At 42.5% G+C, this 15,576-nt stretch overlaps 1 protein-coding gene across 12 annotated transcripts in view; it reads left to right on the forward strand.

Moving 5' to 3' along the window:
- LHFPL2 (LHFPL tetraspan subfamily member 2) overlaps nucleotides 1-11,277 on the forward strand; it is a 129,826-nt gene extending 118,549 nt beyond the window's left edge. For all 12 annotated transcript variants that reach the window (XM_071802890.1, XM_071802886.1, XM_071802888.1 and 9 more), the window contains one exon: nucleotides 7,090-11,277. In XM_071802890.1, coding sequence (XP_071658991.1) covers nucleotides 7,090-7,346 — 257 coding nt within the window. In that variant the 3' untranslated portion in view covers nucleotides 7,347-11,277. The remainder of the gene's footprint in view (nucleotides 1-7,089) is intronic.
- The last annotated feature ends 4,299 nt before the right edge of the window (nucleotides 11,278-15,576 follow it).

Genomic DNA, 15,576 nt, shown 5'->3' on the forward strand with positions numbered 1-15,576 from the left:
AGTTCATTCTGTTGCCTCAGCTTAGGGTATCCCAGGTACGCTGAAATCTCTATACAGCTGCAGTCCTTTGCAGTGACTGCGGGCAGTACAGAGGAATGGACCTTGCCTCAATGCATTGCCCACTGGCAACCCTCTACAGCCATGCTTCTAACCCACCCCAAATCCCCTCTGCTTGTGTGAGCCTGCATCGAGTGTGGTGTCCAGGTAGGCTTTTTTAAGTGTTTTATCTTGTTAATGTTATGAATGTTTGTTTGTTGTGTGGCATTTCCAAGTGGGCCAGAGGCCATCTCCAAGGCACTAGAGCTTGCAGTCTCCTCTTTCTTTTTGGGCAGACACCTTCCTGCCCCTACTCAGCTGTGTGCATTCAGTGGGTTTAGCACTGATCCAGGGAGAGGGACAGCAGCTGTAGAGGCAAGTCTGGGGCCCTGTGCTGTGAGTCCCCTTAGCTGGTGCTCCCTTCAGCAGCCCGGCACCACCCTCATCCTTTACCGTAGCCAGCGTGGAGTGCTGAGACCACCACGTTGACTGGCCTGAGACCTCCTCATTAGCTCTTTTCTGAGTAAAACATGATTACTGAATCTTTTCACAGGGCTGAAGGTGTCTGTTGTGCAGCTGCTGAGCAGGAGGCTGTCAGTTCGGTTGCCTCTTGGTGGATGATACGGTCCAAAGCACGCAAGTGGTGACCTGGTAGTATTCCTGATAGGTAGGGCTTTGTCAGGGAAAGTTTGCGTGTATGAAAACTTCATTGGTTTAAGCTAGCATAATACATTTGCACAAATATTTTACACATGTAATTTTTCAGGTAGCATATTGAGACATTTGGAAATATGAGCAATAAAGGCAGAGTTATTTTGCCTGTCTGGTGCAGTGCCCCCGGGCTGCCTTTCGATCTCCCATAGTTGTGCGGAAGATGAGAATGATTGGGATCACTGCCACTGAGGACACCACCCCCTGCGCGGCCTGCGTGCTGTTGTGCGAGGCTAATCCCTCCCCGCCTTCACACTTTTTCTCTTCCTCTCTTAAAATGTTGCTGCTCGGTTGTGCTGCACCATGGGAGACTGTTGCAGTGCCACCTCATTGACCACAGCTGCTTAATTTCCTGTTTCTTCAGCAGCATTTAAAAGCTTTTTTGCTGTTTTGCTAGGAAATGAGAAGATAGTTTCAGGCTTTGCAATGGAAATTGGCTTTGTTAGTATATGCTGTTGTTTAATATGGCACAACAGCAGCTGCACAGGAGACTGTCAAAACTAAATAGCATGCCTTCACTTAGCTAAACAAGCATCTGCCTAACCCCTGTCTCAAGGGTTGCTTCCAAGGTTGGAATGAAAAGGCTTTTATTCAGATCTGACCCCAGCACATGATGTGACCTACAAATGCCCGTAACGACAGACCGGTCTGTTGGTTTTCCATTATGTTAGCCTGGCAGTGCTGCCACTGTGTAAAATCCAGGAGACGCAATTGCTCGCCGCAGTTCCCTTGCTGCAGGCCCTGAAAAGGGGGAAAGTTCTTGGTGCACAAACACAAAAAGGATTCTTCTATAGAAAAAATATTACTAAGCTATCATCTGCAGAAACAACTTTGCACAGCAGTGCAGTCTGCTGTATTTATATTGATATTTCACAGTATGCTGTAATGTTTTGCTTTGGTGTTTTAGGAGAAAGAAGTTGCCTTTACATCTTTCGAATATAAAAGGGCTGATGTTTAATAGGAAATATATTTTAGTGTAATACTCCCAATAAAATTTAAATTTAGTCTAAATTCTGTATTTCTTAAGGCTTCTCTTTGAAAGCAGGTAATTAGGGATTGATAGTAAAATGTTATGTTAGCAAATTGCCTTCAGTGGAAGATGGGAAAATGTTCTCTGCTGACAGACTTATACCAAGGAGTTTTAGTTGAGGTCTCCAGATAAAAAAGCAATTTGAACAGTTTTCTGTTGTCATTTCTAGGCATCTGGCAGCATCATGCAGCATTCTTTCAGGCCTCTGGTTTAAGGAATTGTAGGAGGAAAGGTATAAGAGAGCTGGCAACAACTAACGAAAAGGAAAATGCAATTATGAGAAATTGTCATACTGATTTAAAGAGGTGGGGTGGAGCTAATTCAGAAGTGGGAGCAAGAGTATGTGTACAGCAGAAGCTGCACTCCCAGCAGCGCAGCTGCGCTCAGAGAGGGGGTTGCATCTATAAGGGAGCGAGCCTGAGCTCTGTGAGCCTGTAGAGGAACACAGTGGAAGACAGCTTGTAACATTTTCAAAATGAATTTGTTCCTCTCAACAGGGGGAACAAACAGCAATAATTCCACAGGTAGACTGGCTGTGAATCAAAACTCTCATTTGCTGTACATCAGCACGAAGAACTGAAAAGGATTAATTGCACAAAGCTTTCATTTAGACAGGGCACTCGATTTTTGTTCTCTGCCCTTTCTCTTGAAGATGGGCTTCTCTTCATTGACACTGGGACAAGTGCAAAAATTGATTTATTGTGAAAAAGAAATCCATCATTAATATTTATTGTCCTCCTGCCAAATACATCTCAAGGCAAAATGTCGACAGGAGCTAATTGTTGCTTTATCCGATTATGCTGATATAAACTTATATGACACAAAACTGAGCTTTGTACCTCTATGGCTATCAAAAGCTTAAACACTTGCATCTTAATTTATAGCATTATATGGCTTAGAAAGCTGCACAATGCAGAATTAAACACAGAAGCAATATTTGAATGAGTCAATATTTGAATTAATTCAAACTCAAGAAACCTGAGAATTATCACAAATCTGCAGATTGTCCTAGGAGCTGGTCCTGTGTCCTGGTGCACTGCGAGTACACATGAATGCCAGAGACAAGGTGCTTGGCTCCCTTTTCCAGCTCCTCGCAGTCCCCAGGCCATGGTCTCTGCCATGTTCCGTTCACTGGCAAGAAGCATTGCTCCTGGCTCCCATCCAGCATCCTCCTCTGCCTTCTCACCTGGGACTCTCCAGAAACAAAACCACATGCTGCTCTGTGCTGTCCACAGGAAACCGAAACCCCATTTCTCTTCCTCTGACATTTTTCTTAAGACTCTCTTGTTGTAGAGGCTGGAAAGGAAAACCTTGGTAGCCAGCAGGTTTTGGATTGGATGAAGCTATGGCCGGTGCGCTGTTTGGGGATATCATCTCACTTGTGCCTTGCACTCCATCTCTGCGTGTCTTGTCTGGAAAGCAGATTGTCAGCTATTGGAGGCAGAAACTGTGAGCAGAGCTGCCAGTCACTGTGGTGATGCAAATAAATCACCAGAATGAGAGTCCTGCAGGCAGGAGAGCCCCAGAGACTGAGCAGCAGTTACAGAAAGGCAGGGTTACAGGCAGTTAGGCTTAAACTTCTGTCAAAGAAGCAAAGAGCTGTAAGGGACCTGGCCAGGCTCTGCCCTGTGGACACTGGTACGAGAAATCAGCACAAAGAATTTACCATGTTTTTTCCCCTGGTGGATCGTGCCACTGCAGACTGGCCTGTGTTTTTGGTCAACTGCAGCTGCTTGCACATGTGTTAGATGTAGATCAAGGCCACGCTGTTAGCTGTAGAAACAGCCCTCTGGCTTTTTCATGTTGCATGAAAGTGGTTGTGCAGCTTTCCTTAGGTCAAAGGTGGAAGAGCACAGAGACTGCTGAGCTATTAGTTTTGCATTTAGCTGTTTTGCCTGTAGACCATGACTTCCCAAACAGCACCACAACCTCTCCTACCCTTACTACCTCTGCTATATCTTACCTTATTCTTTCCACATGGGCATTTTTCCTTCTCTCTTCATCTGTGTTGCCGGGAGAAGGTTCTTTTTGAGCGGGTCTCTGGAAGCTGCTTCTCTTGTTACAAATAACTGGAAAGTTAACTCCTTTGGGTTGCTGCCTTCTGCTTTAGCCCATGGTTTGCTCTGTTGGTGGGTGATAAAGCATCTTCTGTCTATTTTGTTTAAGCAGAAGCAGTCATCAAGGTGACCTGTGCAGCCTCTGACCATCTCTTTTGTAGTTACTGGGAAGCAGGAGGCAAAGCTCCTCTTGGTCTTTTCACTTGAGCACCCCTTTTTGGGCAGGTAGGGAGGGTCAGGAAGGGATTGCTGGACCCTGCACAGCTCAGCCATTGCTCCAGGTATTGGAGCTTTGAGCTGAATATGCGATTGGGAGTCTGTGCCTCTCCACTTGCTGTTAGTTGGCGTGAAATCCAAGCAGTGCTGTTTCTGTTGTGTGTTGAATTGGCTTAATTGAATCATCTTTATTTTATTTTCCTAGCAAGTAGAAACCAGGTATTAATAAAATGAGAAATTATTATAAATATTAGTGGTAATGAGAAGAGGTTCATGTCCTGAGAAGCTTTCTGTTTGCACTTAAATGGAGTAGTAGCAGATAGGTTCGGTAGTGAAAACATTGCTTTTTCTTTTTCTTCTCATGCCAGGCTGGTATAGGATTCACAGAGTTAATTATCTGAAGGAAAAAAATCAGGTGAGACTTTGACCATATTCAAGTCCATAGTTAAGACTTTTCTCCAAATTTTGCTTTCATCTGTGAGAAAACAGCTGTATTTTTTCAAATTCTGGGCTGTAGTCAATATTTCTCCAGGAATTTTCTGTACTCTTTAAAAAAAAAAAAAAAAAAGGTTTTAAATCAGTGAAGTGCTGATGACTACGGTTGACAGCAGCGCTGCAGCCTTTTGTGGGCCTGCATTTTGAGGAATGGCCTTTCAGCTTGGGGCACACCTGCCATGAACCAGTAGCTTTCAGTGGTTCTGTTGCCCTAGTTTTTGTAAAAAGAGATGGGTGTAACTTCTCAGTCCTGTTTGTGACAGAGCTGCAAGCCAGGTTTGCTGCTGGACACAGGCTCTGGAGGCTTGTGAGTGATGGAGCGGTAAACTTTAAAAACTTCCTTGTTGGCAGCAGCTACATTGGCATTTCAGATCCAGTTTCTTAATTCGATGATGGTGATTTTTTAACCACCAAAGGGCTTGTGATCATTAGGGAAAATGGCAACTGGCCCATACCAATGCACAGTCAGAAAAAAAAACATATTGTAGTGATGCTGGTAATGCAGAACAGGAAACTAGTGATGAACAGAGGAGAACGAACTGCTGGTGTTTAGTCTGAAACAGCTGTGGGGCTCAGCAGGATGAAAGCACAGCTTATCCAGGTCTGTCCAAGATAAAGCAATACTTTATCCTTAATGTAGTTTGGCCAATCAGCCAGGAAACACTGCATAAAATTTGTCATTGGTTCTTAAAAGCAAGCAGTGATAAAATCCCTTCACAGAGAACAGATACCACTCACTAATGGATTTTGCCGCCCCAAAGAATAATGACATTTAGTTCATTCATGCCCATGGCATTGTGTCACTGTTAGAAAAATGCTGGAGGAAGGACTTTCCTTTGTGAAATGTCTGGCATCCATAGACATTAATTTTAGACAGTTGGATGACGGGTTTTGCATTTTGTGTGTATTAACTGCTTACTAGCTAGGAGACAGCTTTTCTTTCTCAGTGAGGAAGTTTTCTTGTATCTGGCTGAATGTCTTTAAACAACTAAGGAAACCTAATGTACGGCAGAATAGGCTGGTCTCACTAAATCAAAGATGCGAACAAGTCTTTGCTGCTGTTCTTGGTAATCTCAGTATAGGGAAGAAAGCAGGACTTCTATTCTATTCTATTCTATTCTATTCTATTCTATTCTATTCTATTCTATTCTATTCTATTCTATTCTATTCTATTCTATTCTATTCTATTCTATTCTATTCTATTCTATTCTATTCTATTCTATTCTATTCTATTCTATTCTATTCTATTCTATTCTATTCTATTCTATTCCTTGGTAGAAATTTTAGGATTAGATGGAATCTAATGTGTGAACCAGTACCACACACAGAAAGAACAACTTCCAGCCCACTTCTAGGTGACATTGCCTTTACCAGCTATTTTCATCAAGGTTGAATAAAGGGCTGTACAGTGCAGGACAAATAAAGCGGTAATATTTATGGGATGTGGAAGGCTGCACTCATTTTCTGCATGACCTGGTTGTGTTTAAGCAAAAACTAACTTTCATAATTCCTCCTGTTCTTCTGAATAAAATTTTAAAGAAAACAGCAAATTTTGTTACCTATGAGCTGTCCTGTAGCCACCAGCATATTAGACATTTTGATTAAATCTGCCATCTTTGTGCAAAGACGCATCATGTGTGCAGGGACGCTAATGTGACTTTTAATTTCCTTAATGAAGCCCTTCACTGCTTAGATAAGACTGGTCCTCATAGGATAGAAAACTATCAATATGAGAAATGATCAGAGGGGCAAAACATCTCTGAGGCACAGCAGTGTGTTCAGGTGGTTTAGCAAAACGGGGAGTTGAGGCTTTTGGTCATGCAACCCAAAAATGTGCTTTACCTCTGCAGCCATCAGTCCCCGGTTCAGACTGTCCCAGCGTTACCTGTGCACTGGCTGTGGGTACTAAGATCTGTTTGTTTGCAGCTGACTCTAAAATCTCTTCATTAGGAAAGCAGCTTACTGAACTGGCTGTTATTTTTCTGCTATGTCCTAGTGTGGCCAGATAAGCAGACACAGTGTGTTTTGGGTTTTGTTTTGTTTTTTTTTTTTCCCAGACAAGAAAATCAATGTAGAAAAAATCCAGAGGAAATAGGGCAAAAACGTTTATGATGAATGACTAAAGAAAGCTGAATGAGGGCTAGCTAAACACAAACTGAGAATGGATGCAAACATTCCTTAGTATTTGAAAAGTATAAGTATAAACAGTAGGTAGAGATGCTCAAATGTTTTGCAGGCTCTGTATACCAAGCAGTAATCTGTTAAAACAAAGGATGTAGAAGGAATATGGGTAATTAAAATTAGGAGCTAGGCCATTATCAGATGAAATAAACCTTTCACAAGAAAAAAACACAGGATAGATCCATGTCTAGATAAACCACCCCCCAATATATACTAGGAATAATCAGTAAAGGAAGGATGAGTTACCTTCTCCTAATCCTGGTACTTTGGAACAGTGACCATGATAACCCATTACTACAGGTTTTGCATTTGGTGTTACACTGACAATTTGTTAAACATGTGTCTTTTTGTTTTTATTTCTAGGCCTCTTCCTTATCTTAGGCTTGATACTTTACCCTGCAGGTTGGGGATGCCAGAAGGCAATAAGCTATTGTGGACACTACGCGTCTGCTTACAAACTAGGAGACTGCTCCTTGGGCTGGGCTTTCTACACCGCTATCGGTGGCACTGTGCTGACGTTCATCTGTGCAGTCTTCTCGGCTCAAGCTGAAATAGCCACATCCAGTGACAAAGTGCAAGAAGAAATAGAAGAAGGGAAAAACCTTATCTGCCTCCTTTAACTCCAGTGGGGAAAAATACCAGCACCTGGATCTTAATCTGCTTTCCATTGACTGGACAAGCAGATCTGCTTACCTGTTTCTGCCATTTGTGTCATTGAGCCCTGTGCATTCCAGCCACGAACTACTGAAAGGGTCTTTCTTCTTTACAGGGCAATGAGGATCAGAGAAAGGATCCCAAAAAAGCAGAATGTAAATACTTGGGGATATTATTAGTTTCATTCTGTGATCAGGACACAGTGGAGTATGTTAATCTAACTGGAGAGGTGAGGAATCATGTGCGTATAGCAGGAATGTTGTTTTAACTGACAAATTCTGGTTGATTGGGTTGCCTTACCTACCTTGGTCGCCTTGAAGAATTTGGATTTAAAATAATAAAAGCCAGCACCTATTTTTTTTTTTTTTCTTATACAAAAAGGAAGCCTATTTTGGTTAGGCTTTGTTTCCAAGGGCTCCCCTCACCTGTGAGTATTTCACCACCACCACCTGGTTTGGTACCATCCTTTTCGTTGAGGTGCTTTTTGATACTGAACTTCCTTAAAATACAGTGCCTTCTCAGACAGTAAGTGTATGGTGGAGAAAGCAAAGTTGACATGATGCAGCTTACACCAATCTTTAAGCATTTAAAAAGCTGAGTCCCTGCCAGTGCAAGGCATGTTCCACCTGTTATTTAGCAGGTAAATTATTTTGTTTCCATTGACTAGAACAGTGAAGCTGTTCTTACACTGGCTTTCACCCGATTCTGATAAAATTTCTTGAAATAGCCATTACTAGAAATATTTCTACAGCCCTTATTGAAACTCTTGAAATCCCAAGCAGATGACAACCCCCCATTATCTTGTGAATGCCAACAGCCAGGCCTGGGCTGTGGCCTCTCCTACAAATGTAGATCCCATGTTGGGCTTCAACAGTGTTATTCTTTCTCTTGCCAGTGAAACCTCATTCCTAGTGTACAGATCCGTCTGTCTTATGACCCAGAGCCACATGAGTCCTTAAGAAATTTACATTTTTCAGGAAGTCTTGCCAAATTCTACATGGCTGGGAAGATCTTTTCTGTTTTTATTAAACCACATGTAGTATGGACTCTTTTCCAACTAAATCAGCAGAAATAAAACAGACTAGCCACAAATGACATTCCTTTCTCAAAGGCAGTAGGTTCTATTACTTGTGGTGTTGCGTCACTTACTAGAACTAATACACTTCTGAAAAAAAAAAATCAAAGGTATTTTAAAAAACAAAGGAATGAAGAACTGTGCCATAGGAGCATTGGGGATAATTCATCTGAGAAGTACTAAATGAATTTTAGACTCCTCTTCTTATTGGTAGTTTAACATCATCCAATGACAGTGTTGCTCTCCAGCACTTAACTGTATAATATGGAACAGAGATTCTTGTTTACACCTTGTCAGTCCCTTAAGGTGTGACACAGATATTAAAAAAGTGTTGTTTCTGTACAGGTAGATAGCTAATTTCAATACACCACTCAAGTCAGTCGCAATACAAGAGCAGTTCAGCAATGATGACCGTGAGCTGTGCACCTGCTCCTGCAACCCACGCCCACCGTTTTCTAGTTTAAAACGGGTAATTCACTTTTCTTTTTAAAAAACCCAAAAGTTATAGTCTGGAACCTTTTCTGCCAACTGCCTGCACAGAGCAAGATTGTGCTCGTAATTTTGATTTGTTAACATCTGCAGGGCATGCACTGGGCTTGTCCCTCAGGTCCAGCACAGCTGCCAGGTGACTCCGGCTGTCCTGTGGACATTCCCCCTCACCTCCCCCTGTGCTGGGGTCTGCACCAGAGGCTGGGCTACCAGCGCAGCTCTGTCTGGGTGTGCTCTGCAATTGGAAAAGGCGAGGGAGAACAAGAGTAGCATATAAATCAGCTAAAAATTAATTATGGAATAGTTTTATAGTTTTAGCTTTTCTTAGGTGGGTAGCAATCCAGTGTCCAGGTCACCACTGCCAACAAATCTTGACACTATATTAGGGGGACAAAATGCTGTTTTTGCTTGAGCCCTTGATTAGTCAGAATAAGGTCAGTTCTTAAACAAAACAAAACAAAACAAAAAAAAACAAAAAAACAACCAAGGAGGGTATATAGTGCTTTGGCTTAGAAGTAAACAACGACCAACCTTCATTTACATTACTAGCTGACCTGTTCTATGATCTACAGAACGCTTAAAAATTTTGAATAGTGCCATTTTTAAGTACAAAGGAGGTATTTCCAGTGGCATGTTTTGCTTTTGTTTGCATTTCTAACCAAGAAGAACCAGCTTTTCTGCTTGTTGCTGACCTACTATCAACTTGCTCTGCAACAACATAATCAACTAACTTGCAAAAATATCCATGTTCATCACATAGCACAGATAGGAGCCAGGCTGGGAAGAAACACAGAACAAAAAATAAACGGAATTTATTTTCTCAGGGTTCTGTTTTTCTAGCAAGTGATAAGGTGGTATAGATATTGCAGATTTTTTTTGTTTTTTCTGGATGAGGTTTTTAGGTGTAGAGTACACTCATTTCATTTCACAGCTGTTTAAAGTTGTTCCTGAAGTTCACCTCAGCAGTAGCTTTCAAAAATACTTTGAAAAAAATAATCAGTTTAAAGCTAATTTAATTAATTTCACGAGAGGGCTGTGGAGTGTAACTGCTTCTTAATGCATATGCACTGCATAGGATGTAGAAGAATTTGCTGTGGATTCTTTAAAACCTGTGTACCAGTTATTTCAGTTTAACTTTGTTTTTGTGGTATAGAAGAATTCTGTGGTTTGATCATCTTCGTAAACTTATAATCTGTAAAGTGCCATAGACTTTTTTTTAATTGTAGCATATTTAAAAAAAAAAAGTATATATATATATATATATATATATATATATACACAAACTCGTGTGAGATGTGCAATACCAGGAATGGGGTTTGTTTGTTTTTTTATTTTATTTTTCTTAGCTTTTGCTTTTAAACCAGATATTTGAAAAGGGACGTCCCAGGGAAGAAGTGGCTGAAGTTCTGGTGGTGTGGAGAAACTAAAACATAGAGTAATGCAGTAGAATCACTGATTTTGAAGATTAATACAAGAATAGTAACAGCAGCTTAAGGATTTAACAAAAATATCTTCTAGTTTGATTTGAAATACTCAGATTTATGTAATACAGACAATTCGAATGTGATGCTGTGTCCATCTCTGGCAATATACAATCTAAAAGCTACAAAGGCCTAGCAAGGTTTCTGAATGTGCTTTATTTATAATGTGGCACTGCAAAAAAACATCGCTACTGAGCTATTTCTGGGTTGTTTATATCACCTTTGTATCTATCTTAAGTTCCCTGGATTTTGGGATGGTTTTTCAGCCAAATCATTTCCATTTTGCATTGTTATCCCACATCAGAGTCTCTCACGTCCCAGTGGTAAACACAGACGGGCTCAAGCCTTCCTGGGAAGCGGTGGGCACTGGTGCCCACCTCAGGGGCAGGACGGAGCTCAACAGAAGCAGAGTGTGGCAGCAACGTATACACCACAGCTGCTTTGTATAGGAAAAGCGGCTGTGGCAATCCTGCTAGAGTAGCTTTTGAGCCATGGTTTATTTGTGGTACTCTTTTTCTGTTCTTGAATCACCACTATGTACATTTTTTTAGCATGAACTATGTACCTAATGTGTTATTTTTAATCTAAATTTCAATTAAAATGTGAGTTTTCAAACTTTAAAAGGAGTCTGACTACCTTAATTCAAATATTCTGGACAAGTTGAGCCACAGCAAGGTCGCTTTAATTGTAGCTCTAATAGCGTGTAAGATCCCAGCCTGCTGATGTTGTGTTTCAGATTTCCATCTTACTTCAACAATTACTACCACTTACTGATCAAAAAGTATGTGATCTGAAATTGTAGCTATCTATCTGTTATACAATACAGTTGCATTAAAGAGACTTTCCAATTGACTATGTCTGACAAATGTTTCTCATTTTGCAAGTAAAGCACTGCAGTTCCTTTCTCATGAAAACAGGTAGCAAAGGTTATAGAACAAATACTGCTTAATCACATCATAGACATTTTAAATGGTGAGTGCCATGGTGAGTTTATCTTTCACCTGTGACTTGACAAACACTAGAGAGAGGTTACATATTGTTCTCTAAGCAAATCTACGGCTGAACTAGAAGTAAGGCATTTGGTAGTTCAAAGGAAAGTCAGGATAGCATTTCTGTCTCATAGTTCCAATGGTCCATTTCTATTAAATTTACATGTAATTAATTGTGTTTAGTTACTCATCTAACTGTTTCTAAACTTCCAAGTAGTAGCTTTTGGTTAAAACTTGGAACATCTAGAAACCTACAGAAGAAGTTAGGGGATGGGTGCCACTAAATGCACCACCACATTAGTCATCTCCATGAATTTCAAAGCAGGTACAGATACAGCAGTTATTCTACAAATACAAAACACTACCAAAAGCAATTACAAAGTACTGATTTGTATAGCTAAAAATATTAACTCCCATTTTAAGGTAAATGGAGTTGGCAATAGGGAACAGAGAGTTTAATTCTCTAATTGTGTGAAGTACTACAGATTCCCGTGTTCTAGTAACTTCTTCCCCAAGCTCCAGCTAGTTTTAGAATGGTGATGCAATGAGAAAGTGAATCATCATAGAATCATAGAATGCTAGGGATTGGAAGGGACCTCAAAAGATCATCCAGTCCAATCCCCCTGCCAGAGCAGGAACACCCAGATGAGGTTACACAGGAATGTGTCCAGGCGGGTTTTGAATGTCTACAGAGTAGGAGACTCTACAGCCTCCCTGGGCAGCCTGGTCCAGTGTCTGGCACCCTCACTGAGAAGTTTCTTCTCAAGTTTAAGTGGAACCTCTTACGTTCCAGCTTAAACCCGTCACCCCTTGTCCTACCATTGTTTGTCACCAAGAAGAGCCTGGCTCCATCCTCCTGACACTCACCCTTTGTATATTTATAAACATTAATGAGGTCACCCCTCAGTCTTCTCCAAACTAAAGAGACCCAGCTCCCTAACAGCCTTTCTTCATAAGGGAGATGCTCCACTCCCTTCATCATCTTCGTTGTTCTGCGCTGGACTCTCTCCAGCAGTTCCCTGTCCTTCTTGAACTGAGGGGCCCAGAACTGAACACAATATTCCAGATGTGGTCTCACCAGGGCAGAGTAGAGCGGAAGGGGAACCTCTCTTGACCTACTAACCACCCCCTTCTAATACACCCCAGGATGCCATTGGCCTTCCTGGCCACAAGGGCACAGTGCTGGCTCATGGTCATCCTGCTGTCCACCAGGACCCCCAGGTCCCTTTCCCCTATGCTGCTCTCTAATAGGTCATTCCCCAACTTATACTGGAACCTGGGGTTGTTCCTGCCCAGATGCAAGACTCTACACTTGCCCTTGTTCTATTTCATTAAAATTTTCCCGCCCAACTCTCCAGCCTGTCCAGGTCTCTGGATGGCAGCACAGCCTTCTGGCGTGTCAGGCACTCGTCTCAGCTTGGTGTCATCAACAAACTTGCCGACAGTGCACTCTATTCCCTCATCCAAGTCATTAATGAATATATTGAATAGCACTGGTCCCAGTACCGACCCTTGAGGCACTCCACTAGATACAGGCCTCCAACCGGACTCTGCCCCACTGACCACAACTCTCTGGCTTCTTTCCTTCAGCCAGTTCACAGCCCACCTCACTACCTGATCGTCCAGACCACACTTCCTCAGTTTAGCTGTGAGGATGCTGTGGGAGACTGTGTCAAATGCTTTACTGAAATCAAGGTGGACCACATCCACTGCCCTGCCATCATCTGTCCACCTCATTATATCTTCATAAAAGGGTATGAGGTTGGTCAAGCACAACTTCCCCTTGGTGAAGCCATGCTGACTGTCCCTAATGACCCTCTTATCCTTGATATGTCATGAGATGGCACCAAGGATAAGTTGTTCCATCAGTTTCCCAGGGATGGAGGTGAGGCTGACCAGTCTATAGTTACCTGGGTCTTCCTTCTTGCCCTTTTTGAAGACTGGAGCGACATTTGCTTTCCTCCAGTCCTCAGGCACCTCTCCCATCTCCCAGGACTTGGCAAAGATGATGGAGAGTGGTCCAGCAATGACCTCAGCCAGCTCCCTCAGCACCCGTGGGTGCATCCCATCTGGGCCCATAGATCTGTGGATGTCCAGATTGCCTAATTGTTCTTTAACCCAACCCTCATCAAATAAGGCAAATTCTTGCACCTTCCTGCCTTCCTCTGGGGTCTCAGCAGTACAGGGCTCCTCAGCGCAGCCTCCGGCAGAATAGACAGAGACAAAGGCAGCATTCAGTAACTCTGCCTTCTCTGTATCTTCTGTCACCAGGGCACCCACCCCATTCATCAGTGGGCCTACATTGCCTCTGGTGTTAAGTTTTATCTGCCATGTATCTGAAAAAGCTCTTTCTGCTGTCCTTGACCCCCCTCGCCAGGTTTAATTGTAAGGAGGCCTTAGCTTTCCTAGTTGCCTCCCTACATCCTCTAACAACAGCCTTATATTCTCCCCAAGTGGCCAGCCCATCCTTCCATGATCTGTAAACTCTCCTCTTCCACCTGAGCTTACCCAGCAGTTCCCTGTTTAATCACACAGGTCTCCTGGCTCCCTTCCTTGGCTTCCTACGTGTCAGGATGCTCTGCTCTTGAGCTTGGTAGAAGAAATCTCTGAATATTAACCAACTATCTGGGGCCCCTTTACCTTCAAGCAGTCTTGCCCATGGGATTTCCCCCACCAATTGCTTGAAAAGGCCAAAGTTTGCCCTGCTGAAGTCCAGGGTTGCAATTCTGCTTGCTACTCTGTTCCTGCCGCACAAGATCCTGAATTCCACCATTTCATGGTCACTGCAACCAAGGCAGCCCTCAACCTTTATCACTTCAACCAGACCCTCCTTGTTAGAGAGGATGAGGTCCAGCAGTGCACCTCTCCTGGTTGGCTCCTCCACCATTTGCATCAGAAAGTTATCAATGCACTGTGGCTGGCTGGCTGAGGAGTCCTTCCAGCAGACATCAGGGTAGTTAAAATCCCCCATGACAACCAGGGCCTGTGATTGTGAGGCTGCTCTCAGCTGCCTGTAGAAGGCCTCATCAGCTTCCTGACCTTGATCTGGTGGTCTGTAATAGACACCCACAACAGTGTCTCCCTGTTCATTCCTAATATCACAGGGAAAGCAATATAAAGGTGTTGTCTTGTTCCTGTGCTACACTGAAAGCTTGTCTTCAAATAAAAGGCATCTATTTGATTTGCAGTATCTTAAGTGAAATTCTGAGAATGCAGGAATCAGTGTCCCAAACCAACTTTAGAAACCACTCAGATGCAGTGGGATCAGAAATTTGGTCTAGCTGAGAAAGGCAAAGAAAAAATAATTCTAAATTTGATCACATTATTCTGACCACTACCTTGGACAAAAAGTATCAGCCACTGCTCAATACAGCCTATCCATTTTTTTCTCAAAAAATCCATCAAAAACACATGCATAGCAAAGACAACAGCGCTGCACTGCAAAACAGCAACACATGCTTTGGCACATGTGCAATGACTACAGCTCAGACACTGTACGATTGTTCCATTAGGCTACAAACATTGTACAATCTACTTGGAGCACTGTCAGCTGAAACAGTGACCGAGCAGCTGATGCCGCAGAGGCATGAGTGGTCAGAGGCAGCTGCTTTTTAGAATGTCCTGGGCTCCAGCCAGTATATTCTGCCCAGCTGTGGTTGTATGCACACATCTGCAAAGTGGAAAAGTTGACTGAATGGTCACAAGTAATTGGACTCTAAACCAGGCTGTGTTTTCCAGGTCTGCCTGAGCCCTGTTCCAGGCACACTGCCAAGTACTGATAAAACCTCCAACTTCACCAAAAAACAGTCTCTGAAATCTCCCATATCTCCAGCTAAACGTTTCCCTTCCTGAACCACGGGTACAACGCTTTGTACAGCAACTCCTTTGTGTTGAAGTGTTGCCCTTCACCTCTAGTGATGTAACAGCACCATGTAGGTACACTCACTGAAGCAGGACAGTATATTTTTAATATATACATTACTTATGTTGCAGTACAAAGTATATTGAGAGAAAGTGAAACAAAGCAGATAAAACTGTTGTTTGGTGTAATCACTATCCGTTCATCCAACAAAATGCACATTTTATGTGAGCTGTATATACTTCCATTAAACAGCTGGAAAATTAATTTATTTCCAGAACAAAATGTCCAAAATCGTGATCC

Source organism: Patagioenas fasciata, chromosome Z, assembly GCF_037038585.1.
Source record: "Patagioenas fasciata isolate bPatFas1 chromosome Z, bPatFas1.hap1, whole genome shotgun sequence".
In the NCBI taxonomy this organism is placed as follows: Eukaryota; Metazoa; Chordata; class Aves; order Columbiformes; family Columbidae; genus Patagioenas; species Patagioenas fasciata.